We start from the raw sequence: 24242 nt of genomic DNA, 5'->3' as shown, positions 1-24242 counted from the left end.
ATGCTCAACTGCGCATGCGCCGAGACGCTTCACACGCGAATTGTCCGACAGCTCAATGCTGCTGCAGTTAGAGTCGCCGTGTGTGGAGACGGGAGAGGAGCTATACCTGGGGTCTGAAACATCCAACAACCAAAACACTTCCCTTCAAATACAAATAGGCAACATAGCCTATTTCCAACAATTTAAGCAGATTTATAGTATTAACCATCTACGGTCATCATTTTGGTTAACCAAGCCCAAAATCAATCATGTCTAACAAGGAGGAGGTCAAACCCGAGGAGAAGTCCTCCTGGAGAGATGCGATCTACAACCCGAGAACAGGAGAGTTTATCGGTCGCACCGCTAAGAGTTGGGGTAAGAAACTAATATTCTGACCAAATCTAATTATGGGGATTATCCTGTAGACTACATTGATATGTGTGTACCATATTGTGCCATGTTGTGAATTCAGAGGCAATCTAGACACATAGTGACAGATCACTACTGATAGGAAACTTGGCACATTCAATGTGAACGTCAAAAATGTGCTATGGAATACGGATTCTTAAAATACATTTGCGTCCTTTGAAAGCACAGTTGCACCCCTCAGACAAATAGGCTGTTAGCCAATCACTGCTGCCTAACGGGTTTGGGATTTATTCCCCAATAGCCTATAATAATAATTATTAGCCTATAATAATTATTAGCCTATAATAATTATAATAATTATAATAATAATAATAATAGCCTATAATTTATCCTCGCAGATCAACTGAACTCAGCTCAGCAACTGCGATGGCATGTCCCCAACCCTTGATAAACCTACTGAAAATATTAGAACATATTCACGGTATCGCCTCAATCACTTTGAACAGTGATAAATAAAGCTTGACACTTGTCATTTGAGCATTATAGTGTGATTGCGTGAGCTATGAGTTATTGGCTAGGTTGGCTACACTGGAGCCGGAAAGTTGTAGCCTAAACCGGTTTGTGATCAAGAAAAGCTCACAGGCCGAATTTATATTTATTATGATTTCATCATGAAATACCCCAATACCTTCCGTAATCAGTGCTGAGTATTAGTCGATTAGTCTTTCTTGTATCGTCTTTCAAAGCTTGCACGAGGTTGGGGGTGCAAGGTGGGAGGTTATCATGTCGCCCACGGGGCGGCTGTGTCTCAGGAGGTGGTTCGAGCCCCGGCTGGCCACATGTCGAAGTGTCCTTGGGCAAGACACTGAACCCCAAATTGCTCCCTGTGAGCGGGCCGGCGCCCTGCATGGTAGATTGCCGCCATTAGTGTGTGAATGGGTGTGTGAATGGGTGAATGAGAGGCCGTTGTAAAGCGCTTTGGATAAAGGAATTGTTGGCTAAGTAATTACATTTTAGACATTCAGCAGACGCCTTTATCCAAAGCGACTTACAACAAATACATTTGTCTAAGTAAGTTAATCCTCTAATTCTACAAATAATGATTATTCGAAATTTGGGGGATTTGAGGGGCCTAGCCTATATATTTCGTTGTCATGCTCTGCCACCATATTCATGTAAAAACTATTATTTTTTTATTTTATTACATATTTAATTTGACTTGAAACATGATAGCAAAACATGTTGATACATCGTATAGGCTTCGATGTGTTTGACTTCTCTGGACTGGATGGTTATGTTCCGGGCAGCAGACATTTCCATATGATTTGTGCACATTTTGAGAGGCTATACAGCCTAATCGCCTACATATGGGCCTCAAATCTGCTTTTGCTCTGTTTAAGAGCACATGATCCTGTGTGCTGGTGCACATCTGTTGGTAGGCAGATGTGTGTGATCGTATTGTGCAAGTGTACTGTGGCATATGTGCCCAGTGGCCTTGCGGTTAGAGTGTCCGTCCGCCTTAAGATCGGGAGGTTGTGAGTTCGATCCCCGGCCGAGTCATAGCAAAGGTTATAAAAATGGAACCCGACGCCTCCCTGCTTGGCACTCAGCATTACGGGTTGGATTGGGTGGGTAAGACCCTGCGACATACCAGCGTCATGTCCAGGGGTGTACTTGTACATCAAGCCGCCTCACGCTACGGAAACAGGAGATAGGCTCCTGCCCCCTAAGGGCCATTAGGCTCGAGATCTCAGAAATAAATGGAAAAACTGCCGGTACGTATTTGGTATTCGTCCAAATGTTTCCTTAAATTCGGCTTCGGCCAAGAATTTTTAATTCGGTGCATCCCTAAATTAAACCTTATGGATATTTGACATACATCAGTTCTAGTGTATTATTAATGTTATTGTAATATAACTGTATGTAGAACTTTTCATCTGAGATACAAAATTACTTGCTCTGGACAATTTACCAGACCCAGACAAAGTGACCTGTTCACATAGAAAATCAAACCTGAGTCAGTTGATAAGCTTGAGCTTGAATTAACAGACATGTCCTGCTCTCTCTCTCTCTGTCTCTCTGTCTCTCTCTCTCTCTCTCTCTCTCTCTCTCTCTCTCTCTCTCTCTCTCTCTCTCTCTCTCTCTCTCTCTCTCTCTCTCTCTCTCTCTCTCTCTCTCTCTCTCTCTCTCTCTCTCTCTCTCTCTCTCTCTCTCTCTCTCTCTCTCTCTCTCTCTCTCTCTCTCTCTCTCTCTCTCTCTCTCTCTCTCTCTCTCTCTCTCTCTCTCTCTCTCTCTCTCTCTCTCTCTCTCTCTCTCTCTCTCTCTCTCTCTCTCTCCTACCTGCACAGCTCTCTGTCTTATGTCCTGGGGAATAGGTGGATTAATCCTGGTAAATTGGCAATGCTTATCTCCAGCTATTCCTCATGCTAATCTCGCACGCGCACAGGCACATGCGCACACACACACACACACACACACACACACACACACACACACACACACACACACACACACACACACTTCAGAGGTCTGAAGAGAACCATTGAGAGCTTCATAATTAAGTATTGGTCTCAGAGGGTTTTCGTCGTGGCAGGCAGGGTTGCCAGATGGGGCGGGTTGCCAGATGGGGCGGGTTCCCGCCAATAATAAGTAGTGGTTTTCTGACAATAGGTTTTGGGCTGGAGGTTTTTGGTGGATTTAGCGTTTTTTTAGACTGTGGTTAGGCTGGAAATTGTCAATCCCATCTGGCAACCCTGGCGGCAGGGCTAGGGGAGAGCTTAGAGGAGGTGATGCAGAGGCCCTTGGACAATGCGGTCTCTGTTTATTAGTGGGAATGAAAATCACATTTCTTCTCCAATAGGTCCAGCCATGTGGCAGCGATGCAGGACTCTCACATCATCAGCAACGACCCAATTATGGTGTCAATGAAACGTGCTGCTCCGTTATGCAGGTTGAGAGATATCTGAAACGCCCCTGCAGGTCATTGATCTGTGCTTCATGGAGACGGTTACACTTCCCCGAAAACCCAACACATCAAATGGTGGTCGTGCAAAATAACTGCCACAGAAACACACATTGACAATCAAACAATAGAAAGAGGTCACTAGGAAACAAGTCTTTACTAACTAACAATTCATTTCTTCTTTTGGCTCTATTCTCCAAAAGCTTTTATTGGAAATCAAACAATTAACTCTGTGGTTAAAGTATAGATATTCAGCTTTTATTTGAAGGTGTTTGTACATATTGGTTTCACCATTTAGAAATTACAACACTTTTTATACATTGTCCCTCTATTCTAGGGCACCAAAGGTGATGGGACAGATTCATATAATGTCGAAATTATGTTCTATTCAGGTTTAGTATTTGGTTGACAATCCTTTGCATGCAATAACTGCCTGAAGTCTGCGACCCATTGAGCCCACCAGACACTGCATATCTTCTCTGGTGATGCTCTGCCAGGCCTGTATTGTAACCATGGTGATGCTCTGCCAGGCCTGTACTGTAACCATGGTGATGCTCTGCCAGGCCTGTACCGCAGCCATATACACTTGTTGTTTGTTTTGTATTTTTGCCTAACACCAGGAAATGAAATGCAGGTTCAATTAAAGTTAAATCTGAAGATTGACTTGGCCAGTCAAGAACCTTCCACTTTTTGGGCCTGAAAAACTCCCTAGTTGCTATGGCAGCATGTTTGGGGTTTACTGTATGATAATAATGATGCCTCATCCAATGAATTGAGAGCCATTTTAGATTAAGATTCAACCTTTATTGTAAATGAACAGAGCAACAAGTACTGAGATCTCAATGAAATGTACTCGCACGCGTCTCCCATGTCATCTTTGGCACCCCTGGAGCAGTTAGGGGGCTAAGTGCCTTGCTCGACGGCACAACGGCAGTGGTGGGCAGGTTTAGATTATGATGCCAGCACCCCACCAGTCACCAGCTCACATGCAGCTCCCTCCTGAGGCGGGGATCGAACCAATGACGATCGCTGGCCTGCCTCTCTAACCTCTAGACTAGACTACCTGCCTCTCTAACCTCTAGACTACCTGCCTCTCTAACCTCTAGACTACCTGCCTCTCTAACCTCTAGACTACCTGCCTCTCTAACCTCTAGACTACCTGCCTCTCTATCCCCTAGGCTACCTGCCTCTCTAACCTCTAGACTACCTGCCTCTCTAACCTCTAGACTACCTGCCTCTCTAACCTCTAGACTACCTGCCTCTCTAACCTCTAGACTACCTGCCTCTCTAACCTCTAGACTACCTGCCTCTCTAACCTCTAGACTACCTGCCTCTCTATCCCCTAGGCTACCTGCCTCTCTAACCTCTAGACTACCTTCCTCTCTAACCCCTAGACTACCTGCCTCTCTAACCTCTAGACTACCTGCCTCTCTAACCCCTAGACTACCTGCCTCTCTAACCCCTAGACTACCTGCCTCTCTAACCCCAAGGCTACCCGCCTCTCTAACCCCAAGGCTACCCGCCTCTCTAACCCCTAGTTACACCTGTACACTAACAGAGTATGTTCTGACACTTTTCTGTGTGGGGCAGACCCACTCGTATTTTTCTTTTTATTGACAGAGACAGTAGAGATTATGACAAGAAGGATGGGTGAGAGAGATAGAAGGGATGACATGCATGTCCACGGCCGGAATCAAACCAGGAACCCTGCGGTTACATGGTCAACGCTTAACCCACTACGCCACCTAGGCACCCCGACCTGCCCTGTGTTTGACAGGTCCTCTCATAGACTGGTTAGAGTGCTTTTACATAGACTACATTACTGTTGTTTTTTGTGTTTTGGAAATACATTAGCCATGGTATCAGCTACTGTCTAACCCAGGGGTGCTCATTACGTCGATCGCGATCGACCGGTCGATCGCGAAGGTAGTGTGGGTAGATCACACGGCATTGAAAAAAAATAAAAAATTCTGTGTGGTCCACACAGGAGAGGGCATCACTCAGCCCCGCGCCGCCTCACAACACACACACACACACACACACACACAGACAAGCACACACACACACACACACAGACAGACAGACAGACACACACACACACTCCGCTGCCCGGAGACGTCGATGGCACCTGGCTTGGCACTGGCCAGTCTGGTGTAAACCACTCAGAGCTCCTGAGTTAATGTTAATGTTAATGGACTACCAGTGTGAATATTTGTTATATAGTTTAATAAATCTCTTCTTTGATTTTGAAACAGTGTAGCGTGGCCTTAATTTGTTATTATTACAGTACATTTTTGTGTTCGCAGCAATGGCAATATGTTTTATTTGGTTGGTAGATCTTGTTGAGCTGGTAATTTGAAAAGTAGCTCACAAGCCTAAAAAGTGTGAGCACCCCTGGTCTAACCTATAACTAACCATGTGGACAGAGCACATGTGATTTTTATTGCCACAGTGTAGGAAGTGGATTTAAGATTACTTCATGGATTCACAGCTGTTCTCTCCTTCTCTCTCCCTCTCTCTCCCTCCCTCCCCCTCCCTCCCTCCTAGCTGATTGGATTAAACACTCCAAATCAAATGGTGTGAGGTGGTGTAAGCGGTGGGATAGATTTCCTGTTTTACACAGGAAAGGCAGGAGTGGGACGTGTAAATGAAGCCATTAGTAATCAACCCATTCCATGAGAACAGAGTGTAGTTTGTTTTGGCCGATCCATGCACCCTAGACATACACCAGCAGCTGATGAGAACTCGGTCCTAGGGTAGGATTAAGTTTAAGGTTAAGAGTGTGTGCGTGAATTGGCACGTGCGTGAATTGGCCTTTAAGTATTACATATATACATGTATTTCTCTCTGCATGTAGATTAGATTAGATCCCCAGGGGGAAATTCATTTCCACACCACTGTACAGTATACATACACCACTGTACAGTATACATCTACATACAACACTGTACAGTATACATATATACATACAACACCGTATAACACAGACAAAAACAGACAGTACTTCAAATGACAGATACACGAGTACACTCACTCAGCGCGGTCTGTTATTTAAGGCAACAATGGCTGCGGGGATCAGGCTTTTGCCAAAGCAAGCCCTTTTGCACCTTAGTGTTCTGTACCTACGCCCGGATGGCAGTGGGGCGAGGTACAGGTTGAGTGGGTGGGTGATGTCCTGTTCTATTGTTGTTGCGATGCGTGAGATGGCCCTGTTGTTTAGTGCTGTGAGGTTGGGTGTGGGGAGTCCAGTTATCCTGGTAGCAGTGTTGGTGATGCGGGTCAGTTTGGCCCGGGTGACTGAAGCAGCATGTTGAAGAAGCAGGAGGAACAGTACATGAGGATGGGCTGGATAACGCTCTGGTACAGTAGTAGGAGAAGAGGGGGGGGGGGGAACATACAGTCTTTTAAGTTTGCGGATGACGGATAATCTTTGTTGGCTCCTTTTAAAGATGTCGTGGTGTGTTGGTTGAAACACTTGTCCAGTGTAATTCCGAGGTATTTAAAACTGTCGACCATTTCAACTGCTTGGGTGTTGATGATACCCCACTGTGGTGTGGGGGGACCAATGATGTGCATTTGTATGTTGACGTGCGTGGAAAAACTGACAGAGAGACGGACAGAGAAACTGACAGAGAGACGGACAGAGACGAGCTCATGTGAGTCCGTTTACAACCCCCTCTCCCCACGAGAGCGTAATTCTAATTCTGGTGATCTATGTTCTTGGCATTCCCAGAGTTGTGTAAAGTACACCTCCATACCCTCACTCTCACTCTCAGTGGGGGGGAGACACACACCCCACACACCCATCCCTCCTGGCCCCTCCTCAGGGTATTAATAACCCCCCTGGCCAGCCAGAGGAGGGTTCAGAGACGGTGGGTCAGAAGGTTCAGTTACAGCCAACCACAGTGAAGAATGTGGTCGTCTGTGTAACAGCTGGGCGAGCAGTCAACTGCTGAACTGTACCTGAATCTCTCGCCACTGCCCCCTTCTGGAGGGTGGAGGAAGTGTCCCAGATGTCACCCTGGTGTGTGATGGCGTGGATAGATCGGGTATTTCAACCTGAAGAGTGAAAGAGTTTTTGGTTCCAGATAGATTAATTTCCGCGTAAATAGATGTGGTCGGACTGATTTCTTTGCAGGATCTCATTTTTAAGACCTAGCACCTAATTTTTAGACCGTATACCTGCAATTTGAGCCCTTTTTAGGCCTTGTGAATTGGATTGCTGGATTTTAGACTTAAATGTTTTTTTGGGGGGGGGGGGGTTTAAGACCTGCGCGGGGAACCCTGACCAACCTGGTTATAGATGGACTCTAGATGGGGAGTGTGTCTGCAGCAACGAAGGACAGAAGTACATGGCAGTAGTGTGTGTGTGTGTGTGTGTGTGTGAGTGTGAGTGTGAGTGTGAGTGTGAGTGTGAGTGTGAGTGTGAGTGTGAGTGTGAGTGTGAGTGTGTGTGTGTGTGTGGTGTGTGGTGTGTGTGTGTATCTTGGGACAAGAAATAACTGTTGTGTGGGTGGCGAGGAGAGACCATGGGAGCAGTTGGGAGAGGGGAATAGTGAGAGCAGTGCAGTTTGCTGCCATGTACATGATGATGCCAAGGCGGGGATGAGGGAATGCGATTGCTATGAGATACAAGGACAGGAGATACCGGGAGTGCAGATGGGAAGCTGAGATCTGAGATTGTGGTGTTGGGTGGAGGCAGGAGTGTACAGTATGTGAGTGTGTAGTTTGATGGTCTTACTAGAGAGGTTGTAGAATGAGAGGTTGAAGGAATGCTACTGTTGTTTTATGAATGGAATGTGGAGTGTGAGTGTGAAGGCGGGTCAGAGTTGTGAACTGACCAGGGGCCTCATTTATAAAAAAGTACTTGAACGTCATCTTTGACTTTCACGTAAGCACATTTTTCTAAACGGACGTAAGCATTATTTATAAAACGAGCTGCGCTTGTTTGACATTGCGTACGTGCTTCCTTCTATAAATACCAAATATATTTTAAATTGAACGCAGGTGAATAGCGGCTCAATTATAGCGTCTGGAAGCGGGAGAGGGCAGAGAAGGGTGATTTTTAACGTTTTCATGACAACTAACCAGGCAAATGCTTATACTTAAGTTGTAAAAGAAAATCAGGGGAGGTGGTGGATTTGATCATATGAGCAGGGGTGCACATAACTTTTTGGGGCCAGTGCTCAGAGGAGCACCTAGGGATGCTGCTTGGTGCTCCCCGAGCTCGCGAGTCACGACCCGTCCCACAGGATGGATAAAAAAGGGATACATGGATAACTTATATTAGCAAAACGACATTTATTCATAAATAAAGATGAACGAACAAATGATTGTGTGCAAAACAAAAGAAACAAATGCAAAATCAAATGACTGCTCTTTAAGCATGAAAGTCTGTCAGACTCCTTTAAACACAATGAAATCAACTGACATCTCTTTAAGCACTAACTGAATGTCTGTTCTGTAAACACTGAAATCAACTTTTCAACAAAAAGTTACAGCCTAAGCATTTATTTATGCTACAAGCTTAATCATAATCATCACTGCTCTCTTGACTGCTGTAAGTTATCACTGTCCTCAATTTCAACCATGGTAGAGGATGTTGTAGGCTATCACTTTAAATAGCTCATTATTTTGATTGTGCAACAAAGTCTTTTTTTTTTCCCTAATAGAATTCCCAACCATATTCCCTGGGTCAGGGGTCTAGGTGCGATAATGAAGCTGTAAAACAAACGTCTGAACGTTTGAAAGCTTCAGAGAAAAGAAACGTGAAGTCCCTTGGTGTTGTTTTTCCTTTTAGCGACGAGTCGTTCGGGACTGAATTTTCACGTGTCGGCGTGATAACCGTGCGATACGCGATACGCGGAATGAAAGTACAAGTTACGATAATTTCCGAATGTTTTCGTGAGGGGAGTCGCCGTGGTCGTTGTGATGGCGTTACGGGGCTTGCAGTGATGCAGCAGTCAGCAGTCAGCAGGTGGATTTTGAGGAAGTAAATTCCTCTCCCAGCGCTTGCAGCTGTTGGTGCGCAAGAGCGCGTTCATGCCGCTGATCTTCCGCGCAGCATGCATTTTGGTGACGCATGCGCACTGGCGCACCAGTTATGTGCACCCCTGCATATGAGGACAATTTTAGCATCCCTTCAGCGTCAGTGACTTCGTAACTTGGTAAAAATGTAATTGCATGTGTGCGTGCCCCCTCGCCTACAGTATTTTACTCAATATGCGCAAAACTAAATGTTGAAATAGCAGTAATACCACGTTCATTGATAAAATGACATAAGGTGTGGAAAGGGGGGATGGCAGTGTTAGAAGTGGGATGATTTTTACCGTTTTTATTTCAGGGGGGATGCCATCCCCCCTCATCCCCCCTCAACTTGAGTGCTGCTTATACTGTAATAATATAATGGTCTTATTCTTATCAGGTGAAAAGAATAATCCCGTATAATTTAGCGCGTTCCACGGTCAAATCGACTCACGTTGAAATTGTATAAATCACTACGTTGACGTGGTTTTCTACGTACGACACGGGTAAGACCAAATTTGATCCAAAGTACTTTCTATAAATGAGGCCCCTGGTGTTTGGATCATAGACGCCACCAGGCCAGGCGTGCAATCCTATTGAAAGGTTTTGAAGCCTGTGACACCCTGTGGCTATGTGTGGGACTGCAGGGCACTGTTGAAACCCATGTTCAACTTTGTACTTTCTATCTGGTCAATTAAGACTGTTTTGGACTGTGATTTTCTATTATTTCCTACTATTACATGTAGCCTTCTCCCTAGGACTGATTTGTTGCATAAAGCACCTAATTGAAGGCAAGTCAGATGCAGAAGCGTGTGTTCATGGACAGTGATGGAATGCAGACTTGTTAGCAATGTTGTGACTATGTCGACAGTATACCCAGTACCTTGTCCGACATTGTTCCAATGTTCCAAAATGTATGGAATGCAGACTCCTATCGCTGATGTGTTGTATGTGAGTGGGCACTTCAGTCTACCTTCAGTAGGCTGGGTCCAACTGGAGTTGTGAAAGACCATTTTCTTTAATAAATATCATACCTAGATTTAAAGCAAGTTCCTATCTTGAGTCTCATTATTAATCCACAACAATACACTCACGTGTGTGGGTGAGAACATGAACAACCTCTAGCTCAGCAGCGGGGTCTGCCTGCATCGGTTCCAAGGTTAGTGCGACCAATCAGATGTCTCTCATAAATGGCAGTTTACTTTTCAGCCAATCAGCATCTCTCATAGGAAGCCGTTGGAAGGTCAGTCATTTGGAGATTTATCCAGATATACAGTCAGTTTATGGTAAATGGTAAATGGACTGCACTTATATGGCGCCTTTATCCAAAGCGCTTTACAACGGCCTCTCATTCACACATTCACACACACATTCACATACCAATGGCGGCAAGCTGCCATGCAAGGCACCGGCCCGCTCACTGGGAGCAATTTGGGGTTCAGTGTCTGGCCAAGGACACTTCGACATGTGGCAAGTCGGGGCTCGAACCGCCGATCTGCCAACCTTGTGATCATTAGACGCTGGCTTAAGGCCATATTCCAATTTGGCAATATTCCGATTAAGAGCCCTGACATATGCCTGTTTCAATCGGAATATTGTGACATGTACACACCTTAAGGGGCATATGACCCTTTTCGAGAATATTCAGTTACGTCTGCGCATGCTCGATTCTCCTCTGGCATGATGCAACCTTGGGTTGTGTTGTTGCTAGGGACAGCTAGATACACTCTTTCGCCATTTCTTCTCGCTCTTGTCTTCCAATGTTGAGGACAAAGTGGATCAGCAGGAGTGTAGTAGTTAAATTGTGGTTCAAAAGCGCAAGTAGGAGAACACAATAACGGAGGACTATGTTGGAAACGAGCATTATGGCTCAGCTGTGGGTTAACGCCCGCTCAACGACCACAACCAAGCTACCAACGCTAACGTTACTATAGTAACAACTATTGTCCTGCCGAACCACGGGAATATGCTAATTGACATAGAAACAGAATATTCCAGTTGCTACAGCGCATGTAAACACCTTATTCTGAATATTACAATAACCTGATTATTGACCTTAATCGGAATATGGTGTGCATGTAAACACAGTCATTAGACTAGGGATCAGTTAGATTAGGCTAAATCAGGTTAGGGCTTGTTGTGTAGTCATATGACCTACTGTGATGCATGTTAGGCTAGATGCCTTAGGTTAGATGCCATCTGATTTTATTTTAGCTACTGTATTTTTGTGTTTATTTTAATCATGACTGTATCTACTGTATATGATGTGTTTATTTTACCCCATAACCTGATTTCTTCCATTAGGAAATTAGCCTATGGCTATAATTGGGTACATTTACACTGATGATATGTGCGCATTCCATTTAAGTGTTCATTAATGTACTGTGTCCCCCTTGAACAAATAAATAAAAATCAAATCAAATCAAATGTCAGTGTGTAGCTCAAATCCATCCTCCACACCAAGGCAGCTCTTCTCCCGGAGCCAGAGCTGTGCCATCACTTACTGTCCTCCTCCCCCACATTCTATTTATAGTCTCAGCCTACCTCAGAGACTTCAGGAAGGAAGACATGCATCTATAATTAAACTCAACACACTCTCTATCTTTCTCACACACATTTTCTAGCGCCTTGGAACCTCTCTTTTCCCTCACATCACCAGAATTCTCTCTTTATCTCTCCTTCAGATTTGTTTTTTTGTGTGTCTGGTCTTCATGAATATGTTACTTTTCGACCGGTCCTGCTGTAGTACAACTAGTATCACCTTATTACCTCATCCTACTTGTTTCTATCATCACCCTACTAATTTACTTTATTCTATTATTGTTGATTTGCATTCTGCTATTATTGCTGCTATTGTTGATTGAGTTGATTTTATATCCTACTTGATTGATTTTGTATTCTACTGCAATGCCAATGTCGAACAAGCTGAACTCTCTGTGTACCCGTACGTTGATGTAATAAAAGCAATTCTGATTCTGATTCTGCTCCCAGTGAGCGGGCCGGCGCCTTGCATGGTAGCTTGCCGCCATTGGTGTGTGAATGGATGAATGAGAGGCCGTTATGAAACGCTTTGGTATATAAAGGCGCTATATAAGTCAGTCTATATAAGTCAGTCTATATAAGTCAGTCCGTTTACCATTTTAAACAGGCGTTACACCGTGTGCAGTGTGGCCTATGTAGTTTTGCTGGTGATGTCTTCTGTGGAGGTTGTCTACCTCCTGGACTTAAAGCTGAGAATCACTACTTTAACCTCCTAGTAATTGTTTGATTTCAAATCCAGAATAGAGCAAAAAAAAATAACACCAAATGCTCCCACTTCCACTTTCCAATTCTTGCTCTTGGTGTGTAGCCTCAGCCGTCTGTAGCTCTCTCCTGAGCCTCAGTATGAAGTAGACATGACGCTGCTCACAGAGTCCGTTAGACACCAGGGATGTTCCTCAGTCTGAGGAGAGGAACGTCAGTTGATGTTGCCAGGTTAGGGAGAGGTATTAGAGAGGATGTTGCCAGGTTAGGGAGAGGTATTAGAGAGGATGTTGCCAGGTTAGGTCGAGGTATTAGAGAGGATGTTGCCAGGTTAGGGAGAGGTATTAGAGAGGATGTTGCCAGGTTAGGTAGAGGTATTAGAGAGGATGTTGCCAGGTTAGGGAGAGGTATTAGAGAGGATGTTGCCAGGTTAGGGAGAGGTATTAGAGAGGATGTTGCCAGGTTAGGGAGAGGTATTAGAGAGGATGTTGCCAGGTTAGGTAGAGGTATTAGAGAGGATGTTGCCAGGTTAGGGAGAGGTATTAGAGAGGATGTTGCCAGGTTAGGTCGAGGTATTAGAGAGGATGTTGCCAGGTTAGGTAGAGGTATTGATGTTGCCAGGTTAGGTAGAGGTATTAATGTTGCCAGGTTGGGTAGAGGTATTGATGTTGCCAGGTTGGGTAGAGGTATTGATGTTGCCAGGTTGGGTAGAGGTATTAGTGTCATTTGGAGGTGTTTTGCATCACACTACATAATTCATATTTTTTGCAATAATATAAAAAGTGCTTTAGGTTATGCAGGGGGAATCTCTCTCTCTCTCTCTCTCTCTCTCTCTCTCTCTCTCTCTCTCTCTCTCTCTCTCTCTCTCTCTCTCTCTCTCTCTCTCTCTCTCTCTCTCTCTCTCTCTCTCTCTCTCTCTCTCTCTCTCTCTCTCTCTCTCTCTCTCTCTCTCTCTCTCTCTCTCTCTCTCTCTCTCTCTCTCTCTCTCTCTCTCTCTCTCTCTCTCTCTCTCTCTCTCTCTCTCTCTCTCTCTCTGTCTCCACAAATTAGTCGAGCTGCCAAAGATAACGGGACAAAGAATCAAGTCATGGGACCTTCGACGCTGGGAAGAATGCTTTTGATCTGTTGAGCCAAGACTTTGTGATTATAACCATAATTACTCTCTCTTTCTTTCTCCCTCCCTCCCCATCTCTCTCTCTGACCGTCTGTCTCTCTCCTCCCCTTCTATAATTGTCACCTCTCTCTCTCCACAGCCCTCATCATCCTGTTCTACCTGGTGTTCTATGCGTTCCTGGCTGGAATGTTCACGCTCACTATGTGGGTTATGCTGCAGACGTTGGACGACAACATTCCAAAATACCGCGACAGGGTCGCCAATCCAGGTGACGTCACAACATAACACACAGACACACACGCACACTGACACACACACACACACACATGCACACAGACACACACACAGACACACACAGACGCGCACACAGACACATACACACACAGACGCGCGCACACACACACACACATTCTTGTTCACTAGAAGACACCCATGTAGGTTCATGTATTTTACATTTCACATGATTTCCTCTCTCTCTCTATCCAGCTTTGTCTCTTACTTCCACGTAGAAAACAACACAGCACATCTTCTACCTCAGACCACAAGTCAGTATCTATCATGTCACATAGCCTCGCCCCCTTTCTCCGTCCACACGTCAGTGTCTGGATCTCAGCTTTGGCTGAGCAGGAGGATATCTCACTGACACCAGAGGTGTCTCAGCTAACGCCTGGGTTTGGCTGGGAGTAAACTGACATCCAGCTGTCGATCTCCAGTGTTACCGTAGTAACAGGTCTGTTACCTATGCTTACAGGTTTGGTGATCAGACCGCGCTCCCTGGACATTATTTTCAATCGCACCGACCCTCTGAACTACGGCCCGTACGTGGAGCATCTGGAGAGCTTCTTGGGGCGTAAGTGATAAGAACCGTTTTACCATCGATGTTCTTTTTTAGATGAGTAACGTGTATGGGTGACACCTCATGAGTCATACTGAGATCCTACCAGGGCTCTGTCAAACCTGGGTAACGTACGGGGCGGCTGTGGCTCAGGAGGTAGAGCCGGCGTCTAATGATCGCAAGGTTGGCAGATCGGCGGTTGGAGTCGAGCCCCGGCTAAGCCACATGTCGAAGTGTCCTTGGGCAAGACACTGAACCCCAAATTGCTCCCAGTGAGCGGGCCGGCCAGCGCCTTGCATGGTAGCTTGCCGCCATTGGTGTGTGAATGTGTGTGTGAATGGGTGAAGGCGCTATTGTAAGTCAGTCCATTTGTAATGGTAAACAAACTGCTTTTTTACAGAACACAAAACTGTCTTCATCTTTCCCGCCTTCAGAATACAACGACACGGTCCAGGAGGAGAACGAGCTGTGCACGGCGGGACAGTACCTCGACCAGGACGAGGCGGAGGTGAAGAGGGTGTGTCAGTTCAAGCGCAGTCTGCTCAGGCAGTGCTCCGGCCTCTCTGACCCCACCTACGGATATGCTAATGGGGAACCCTGTGTCCTGGTCAAGATGAACAGGGTGAGTCTACCATCATCCTCGCTGGTGGAATGAGCTTCCCACGGCTGTCAGAACTGCAGAGTCACTACCCATCTTCCGTCGTAGACTGAAGACCTCCATCTCTTCAGGTTACAGCTTAACTGCTCCTCCTGAGACATCTACTGCCCCCCAGCACTGTCCCTCCTGAGACATCTACCACCCCCCAGCACTGCGTCTCCTGAAGACACCCGCTTTTCCCCTCTACTGTGTCCCCTAAAAACTTCTATTTGCCCCCCTTGTACTGTTTCTCCAGTGTCTAAATAATAATAACAAATAAAATAAAAAGTCTAGGTTTAGAAGAAGGTGATAGAAGTAGATTTTTCCTTCTCACAGAGTCTGCCAGTGGCCCCTGGCCTGAGCTAGATTATTCTTCCTGCTACGACTGGTGGATTGATGATTCACTTGCTTAGTCAAATGTATCGAATGTAAGTCGCTTTGGAATAAGGCGTCTGCTAAATGCCAAAAATGTCAAATGTAAATCATCCATCAAAACTACTCAAATCAATGTTTTTACATACTGTACAGGTCCTACATAACCCTGGTCCTACATAACCCTGGTCCTATAAACCCTGGTCCTGGTACAGGTTGATTTTGGAATCTTGACTTAGGAAAGATCGCTATGATTGTCTTCTTTTTCCCCTCTCTTGTAGATTATTGGACTAAAGCCTCGTGGAGACCCGTATATTAACTGCATAGCGAAGGTAAAGCAGACATTCACATCTCCTCACTGTACGTTCAGTCTCTTCACTACTTCCTAGTGTTACAGTGGGGTGCAAAAATGTCCCTAGTCAACATGCCTTTTACAATGAATATCTAAGTGAAAAGAAGCAAACCTAACCTCTAAATGTTATGCAACCCTCTCCTGAGGTATTACTTCAATTAATGAAGATAACAGGAGTCTGATTCTCAGCTGTTGATGGTGAACTGACTAACTCTTCTTGTTTACACACAAATCAGATAAGTGTATGTAATTGTAATTGTTTGTCCCCATAAAACAAGTAAGAATATAAACCCATATACAAACTAAATTAAAAAAGGACAGCAATTTAGAAGGAAGAACAAAAATATCTTTATTTTATTTTATATATATACTGTATATATATATATACAGTATATGTTGTGTGCTACACTATGTGTATGGGTTTGTTGTATGTGTGCTATGTGTTTATATGTAAGCTTATATGTAAGCTTAGGTTTTGTTGGTGCACATACGAAAGAAAGAGAAGTGGTTGGTATCACTGATACGGTAAATGCCGGTTACTCACGGTACCAGGTAGGAGGAGGTGAAGGTGACGCAGATGTGATGGTACTGTTGGGTTGACGATGTGATGGTACTGTTGGGTTGACGATGTGATGGTACTGTTGGGTTGACGATGTGATGGTACTGTTGGGTTGACGATGTGATGGTACTGTTGGGTTGACGATGTGATGGTACTGTTGGGTTGACGATGTGATGGTACTGTTGGGTTGACACACGCAGACTCAGTCCTTCTGGCAGCAATGTGGATAACAATCCTCGGAGTTCAGTCTTAGGGTACAAGGGACTTGTAGTCTTTTAGGGTACAAGTCGCTGCTTGCTGACCATCCTACCCGGTAGCTTAACCAGAACGTCCCCGGGGGGGTATTCCACGTACGTTGATTAGTATATCGGCGATTAAAATAAAAGCCGCGTTCAGGCAACTCGTGATTGGGATTCAAGCCTCAGGTGATTCCTCGAACGAGGATCAGGCTTGTGTCATCAGTGTTCACAGAACACCGGTTTAGAAATCCTCGATATGGGCTGAAATTAGTGCCCGGATCTGATTTAAACCTGGATCAGAGTTAATCGCGCTTCGTGGAATCGGCCCCCGGTGTGATTGTTGTACTTTTCTCATGAATGAAAAATAACAAACCGGCTAACACTGAATCTAAACTGAAACAAAAACCTGAGTTGCTAAAATGTCAAACAATAGTCCCAACTTAAATAGCAAGATAGTAATGTGTATACGCCGTCCGTCGTTTAGATTTGTCCACATGCTCTCCAAACACAGCCCTCTGCCACAGGTGTGTGTTTACCTGTCACTCATTCATTCACCTGTCCCGCCCCCTGCACTTCCTCAAACTCTCAACATATCTTCTAAAGTGATCTGATTGGCTTAGAGCGCATCACTCTAACAAAACAAGACCGGTTTTCTCCAAAATACAAAATAATGAAGTCACTAACAAAAGAAAATACACACAACATTTTAAATAAAAAAGAAACCTTGCTTTACAATTTGCAGAAAGGTGTCATGTTTAACTTTGTAGCATTTAGTGTTCAGGTTTTTGCTTTCAATCACTTGGAGATTAATTGTAACAGACATTTAAACCAGGGGTGTCCAAATGTTTTTGCACCCCACTGTATTTTGATGAGACAATGAATTGTGTGTGTGTGTGTGTGTGTGTGTGTGTGTGTGTGTGTGTGTGTGTGTGTGTGTGTGTGTGTGTGTGTGTGTGTGTGTGTGTTTAATGAGGATAGTATGTTTGTATGAATGTATGCACATGTATGTTCCACGTCTGTGTTTGATTTCTCTCCATGCTGCCTGTAGGGGGGGGCAGTTCCCTGGTGGGTAAGATGTTGGATCCTCTCCCCCATGCTTCCCAGGGTCCTAGCCCCGACCCCTCCATGTCTCTGCCCTGCTTCTGTTCAGCTCTGTGCTATGACGCGTTGACTCTGCTGCTTTAAACAGCGTCCATGGCGGACATGTGGTATAGCTTCTATTCCCTTGCTGTGGCCTTAGCAGAATAATATTTCATCAAGAGGTCTATATAGCCAATTGATTTGTAAATGTTTAATTCTTTTGATTATTTAAAATCCTTTTTTACCTTTATAACACCGAGTGGTTTATGGTAAGGGATTAGAAGCTAAAAGGTTCCCAGCATTGGTCTAGAACCCTGTCCGCGGTGCCAATGACTGTGTTTACATGCACACCATATTCTGATTAAGGTCAATATTCAGGTTATTGCAATATTCTGAATAAGGTGTTTACATGCGCTGTAGCAACTGGAATATTCAGTTTCCATGTCAATTAGCATATTCCCGTGGTTCGGCAGGACAATAGTTGTTACTATAGTAACGTTAGTGTTGGTAGCTTGGTTGTGGTCGTTGAGCGGGCGTTAACCCACAGCTGAGCCATAATGCTCGTTTCCAACATAGTCCTCCGTTATTGTGTTCTCCTACTTGCGCTTTTGAACCACAATTTAACTACAACACTCCTGCTGATCCACTTTGTCTTCAACATTGGAAGGCAAGAGCGAGAAGAAATGGCGAACGAGTGTATCTAGCTGTCCCTAGCAACAACACAACCCAGGATTGCATCATGCTCGAGGAGAATCGAGCATGCGCAGACGTAACTGAATATTCCGAAAAGGGTCATATTCTGATTAAGGTGTTTACATGTCACAATATTCCAAACAGGCATGCCAGGGGTCTTAATTGTAATATGGCCTTAAGCGGGTTCGGTACGTGTTTACATGACTCTTGCCCAATCGGAATATTGAGCATATTCCGATGAATACAGGAAATACATACATAATACATGTAAACGCAGTCAATGTTCCACTAACAGCTTTAGGCTCTGACATGCTAACACCTCCCTCTCCATGGAACCCATCCCCTCACTGAGACTGTCACTCTACTCTTCAGGAGAAAAAAGTGATTGCCTTTAACTGTTCACTCCACCTTAACATCACTCTGATATCTGCAGAAATGTGCTGTAATTCTATTTTATTATCTATTTATGTTGAAACATGTTAAAATCATAACATCTCAGCTTGAGAGATGTAACACACATTAGCTTAACCAAACTACTGCTTATACTGTATAGATAAATGGTCGTTGTAATGTACTTGTGTGGGATCTCTGTCTAAAACTGCTGGATGTGAGAGGAGTGGCTGATGTTGGCAAGGCAGGAGGATATAGTGAATGCTGTATAGGAGCATTGGTGCTAAAATGGAATGGGAAATTCACTAGGGAAACCCTGGTGGGTAGAAAACTGAATGCTGATGTTCACAGTATCTATGCACACGTTCGCTGGTTGCTTAGTATCGTTTTACACTGGACTCCAAACGTCCACAATCCCCTGTAACCTTTTTGCGATCCTGTAGCTCACCGCAACCTAGCCAAGAACAGCCCTGTCATTGCTGGAGAATGTGATAACATGTGCGTTATCGATAACTCTGGGTTTACATGGTAAATGGTAAATGGACTGCACTTATATAGCGCCTTTTTTTGCTGCTCCACAGCGCTTTACAACGGCCTCTCATTCACTTTAACACACACATTCACACACCAATGGCGGCAAGCTGCCATGCAAGGCGCTGGCACGCTCACTGGGAGCAATTTTGGGGTTCAGTGTCTTGCCCAAGGACACTTCGACATGTGGCCAGCCGGAGCTCGAACCGCTGATCTGCCAACCTTGTGATCATCGACTCTAACTCCTGCGCCACAGCCGCCCCATGTGATGACCATTCATTCAATCTTAAACAGTTTTAGTTCTGTTAATAATAATAATAATAATAATAATAATAATAATTCATTGTATTTATATAGCGCTTTTCCGGGGCTCAAAGACGCTGATAATATGGGAAAAACAGAAGACACAGAAACAACAAGCAACAGATAACATGAGCACATACAACACAGTTAACCAACAGCCACAGGGAACAATTAACACAGCAATGTCCAGGGAGGGGGGGGGGGGTGGGGGGTGGCAGGGTTAGGGGAGATGGTTAGGGGTAGGGAAGGTTGCTATATCAATCAGTACAGCTATGACTAGTAGCTATGATACCGTTTTCCATGAATAGGGTTTTCTCTGTAAGTGTATGCTTGTACACGACAGGTTTATTGTGTGTTGTTGTTTCTGTGAAAGTCAGATTGTTGGTCTGAGACCCAGTAAACAAAGAGTCCAAAAGACGTCCTCAGGGAAGCTGGAATGTGGGTTCAGATGGCGTCTTTCTAGGACGTCCAGATGACGTCTTTAGGACGTCTTATTGACTACAGAATCGTCTTAAGACGTCCTAAAGACGTCATCTGAACCCACATTCCGGCTTCCCTGAGGACGTCTTTTGGACTCTTTGTTTACTGGGGAGGAGTGATGGTATCTCAGCAGGAATCAGTCTATGGAGGCAGCCTCATCTGAGCCAACGTATCCCTGGTGTAGCGCTGTGATGTAACACCTCCCCCTCATCCTCCTGCCTCCCACAGAGAGAAAACCTCCTGCAAATGGAGTACTTCCCCCGTGAGGGACGCTTCGATATGATGTACTTCCCTTACTACGGGAAAAAAGCTCATGTAAGTACACTCCAACAAGTATTTATTATTGAGAAGGAAACAGCTCATTTGTGACACAGTCTGATCATTTGGTCCGCATGTTCGGCAACCAATCAAAATGATCAGACTTTTCTTTTGAAACACGGAACTACGTTTCAACGTTGTTGAGAATCACAACACAAACTCGCTAGTCAAGCCAAAATACTGCAACGAAATGGATTGGGTGAGTAATCCCCACTGCTACCTAGTTAACTAGAACACTACTTTACATTGTTAGCAGCAGGCTCACAAAACAAGCTGTGTTAGTTGACAAGCAAGAAAAGTCAGATCATTACATCGGATCCTGACATGAGAACCAGAGCATTAGAACGTGTCACATTTCTGAAAACTGCAAACATTGTCATGAAGTTGACAACCGCTGTGTTTGTGTGTGTGCCTATTTTACCTACTAGTAGAGCCGCCTTGGGCGTCAAATAGACCCCCTTTTTAGAATGTAAATCTGCTACCGGTATTTACACACAGAGATCACTAGAGGGCGCTTCTTTTTTTTAGCCTGCCTCCTACACAGAAAAACTGCAAAACAGCTTTACACTATTTTATCCTGAAGTGATTTTGAAAATGTAAGGATACTGGGTGGTAGAACGCACATATCTAGGAAAAGTAATGAAAGGAGGGTCCTGAAATTTGAGTACAAAGATAGAAAACATTTCTTACTCACAGGGGTCACCCTCACAGGCTCTTGTGTGCGGCCGTACCACCTTGTCAAGCCTGATCTCGTCAGATCTCAGAAGCTAAGCAGGGCTGGGCCTGGTTAGTAACCTGGATGGGAGTCCAAAAAGGGTGAAAGCCTGGTTGCCGTGGCACATATATGTGGCTTGGGGTTGGCATGTTCCCCCCATGTCCACTAGGGGTCTTCTTCACCCCACATGGAAAGACATGCCAAAGTGATCACCCGTCCCTGACCACGATGGTGAAGAACGCTACTTGGTCCCCGGGGCGCCGGGCGTCGGTTCAAGCCGCGCCAAAAGGGCGACCGCTGCCCCTGGCTGCCAGTGGAGGAATGGCAGCCCGGATGGGTTACAAAGGCAGAGGACAATTTCCACCTGGCGACCTGCCGAAGATAGTGCATGTGCTTGTGTTTGTGTGTGTGTTCACCTAAAAAACTTGCATGTGTGTGATCAGAGTGTAAAACTGCCGTGTGTGGCCATTAAAAGACCATCAAGGTCCGATTTCTCTCTCTCTTCTAGTGTTAATTGTGGTCTTCTTCCTTCTCGTCCCTCTGTACACAGCCTTCGTACGTCCAGCCCCTGGTAGCTGTGAAGCTGCTGCTGACCAGGGAGGACTACAACACGGAGCTGACGGTGGAGTGCAAGGTGGAGGGCTCCAACCTGCGCAACGACGACGACCGCGACAAGTTCATGGGTCGCGTCACGTTCAGGGTGAAAGTGTCCGAGTAGAGTAGTGGGGGTTAGGGACCGTCAGAGCTGCACAATGCTGCTGAACCCAGTAAACAAAGACTCCAAAAGACGTCCTCAGGGAAGCCGGAATGTGGGTTCAGATGACCGTCTTTCTAGGACGTCCAGATGACGTCTTTAGGACTACAGAATTGTCTTAAGACGTCCTAAAGACGTCATCTAAACCCACATTCATACACGGCTTCCCTGAGGACGTCTTTTGGACTCTTTGTTTACTGGGGAAGTTGCGTTTAATCAAAGCCCCCACCTCACCCACCTCACCCACCTCTACTCCCAGTTCTTACCCATCCACGCTAACCCCCTCCACCCTGCTAGAAAGAGGCCTGACAGCCCTTCTCCTGAAGGGGTGGACCTGGGGAGGCTGTAAGAGCATGGTGGTGTGCTCCTGATTAGTTTTTTTTTACCCCCCACCCCCGCCCCATATCATAAATCAATGACCCCCCCCCCAGCCTGCCTCCCACCCTGTGCCCCTCCACCATGCCATGGACAGAAATACAAGAGCACCAAACTAACAAAACGAACACCTCCCCTCCACACCCTTTTCACCTTCATTATAAAGACAGTGATGATATAGTGACGTCGTGCCATAGTAGGGACCTGTATATAGCTGTATTTTGGAGCGTTGAGTTGATGTGGTATTTCTCCTGTAGTGCTGTGCCAATCTAAAACCTGTGTTTTAATGTGAAGTTTCTCTATGTAAATACTTGATGGGTATAAACACTCTTTCTGTCTTATCTCACTGTCTGAACACAAAGATAAAATAATACATAGTCAAATAGTTGTATTTTTAAATGATTGATTAAGACAATACGTTAAGGATGAAAATGGCAGTATATATATACAGTGCATTCGATGCATTGATGGTGAATTATTTTTAATTTAATCAATGTTAAATTGACTCTACAACACAACAAAATGTGTAAAAAGTAAAGGGGTCTGAATACTTCCTGAATGCACTGTGTACAGTGTGTAAGTACTGGGACAGGGAAGAACTTTTTCTTCTTTTGGCTCTTCACTCAGTTTGGATTTGAAATCAAACAATTAAAGTTGAGATTCTCAGCTTTTATTTGATCGTATATGTGCATATTGGTTTCATGTGTATGCAATTATGCAATTCCACAAACGTGATGGGACAGATGTATCAAATGTCCAAATTAAGCACTCATGTTTACTATTTTTTATTTTTTATTTTTTCCTTTCCTAACACCAGGGGAGCCACCCCTCCTAAATTTCGTTGTTTGGTACCTGTACTGTAGCAATGACAATAAAGTCCATTCATTCATTCATTCATTCATTTGGTCAACAATCCTTTGCATGCAATAACTGCCCGAAGTCTGTAACCCATTGAACCCATATTTTCATTTCCTGATGAAAACATTTTTGGCAAAAATAACCTCAAAACAAACGAGTGAAGTTGGCTGCAGTACAGCAGGCCTGGCAGAGCATCACCATGGTTACAGTACAGGCCTGGCAGAGCATCACCATGGTTACAGTACAGGCCTGGCAGAGCATCACCATGGTTACAGTACAGGCCTGGCAGAGCATCACCATGGTTACAGTACAGGCCTGGCAGAGCATCACCAGAGAAGATACCAGCGTCTGGTGAGGTCAGTGGGTCGCAGACTTCAGGCAGTTGTGGCATTGAAAGGATTGTGAAACAAAAATAAGAAAAAGTTCTTCCCTGTCCCATTACTTAGGCAGGACACTGTATATACTGGGGAGGCTGGTGGAGGTAGAAACTGGAGGATGAGCTCATTGTAATGCATAGAACCCGTGTTTGATACCATTCCTCATTCCATTTTGTGCATTACCATCAGCCGATCTACCAACATCCCCTGGGATATATCTACTTCATTCAACCTCTCCAACATGGAAGGGAATTGGTTTTTAAACCCTCTACAGAAACTGTGCTTTGTATAGTTACCTTAAGGTATGTATGAGGACACATTTGAAATAAAGATGATTTAAAAAAGTAAAAACAAACAAAAATGTTTTTTTTTGTATGTCTGACTACATCCATAACATGCCTCCTTTTATTTGACACAGACACTGCCCTCCCATGGTGGGTCTGGGAATAAATGGCTAATAAATTAACCTCTTCTTTACATTGATAACACCCTGCTACATGTGCAATTTCCACTATTAACTGAAGTTCTCAATGGTTTTGTCCTATTCTATTTTACTGTTAAAATGTCAATTGATAAGCTGCTTATACTGTTAGACACATCTTCGAATCGAAACTCATTCCCAATTTTGGAGTAAAATAGAATTATGTGTATAGGAAAGCATTTTGATGAGAAAGCATGTTGAG

At 44.8% G+C, this 24242-nt stretch overlaps 1 protein-coding gene across 1 annotated transcript; it reads left to right on the top strand.

Moving 5' to 3' along the window:
* Positions 1-248: 248 nt before the first annotated feature.
* atp1b3b (ATPase Na+/K+ transporting subunit beta 3b) lies at positions 249-21913 on the top strand (the record flags this gene model as incomplete). Its single annotated transcript, XM_080547855.1, has 7 exons — positions 249-354; positions 13831-13959; positions 14443-14541; positions 14961-15148; positions 15817-15867; positions 20391-20477; positions 21746-21913. 7 exons carry the CDS (start codon positions 249-251, stop codon positions 21911-21913), a joined length of 828 nt encoding a protein of 275 aa, XP_080403981.1.
* Between the last annotated feature and the right edge of the window lie 2329 nt (positions 21914-24242).

The sequence above is a fragment of the Nansenia antarctica genome (genome assembly GCF_963989245.1).
Source record: "Nansenia antarctica genome assembly, chromosome: 17".
Classification (NCBI taxonomy): domain Eukaryota; kingdom Metazoa; phylum Chordata; class Actinopteri; order Argentiniformes; family Microstomatidae; genus Nansenia; species Nansenia antarctica.
This window is presented reverse-complemented; position numbering and strand designations above follow the sequence as displayed.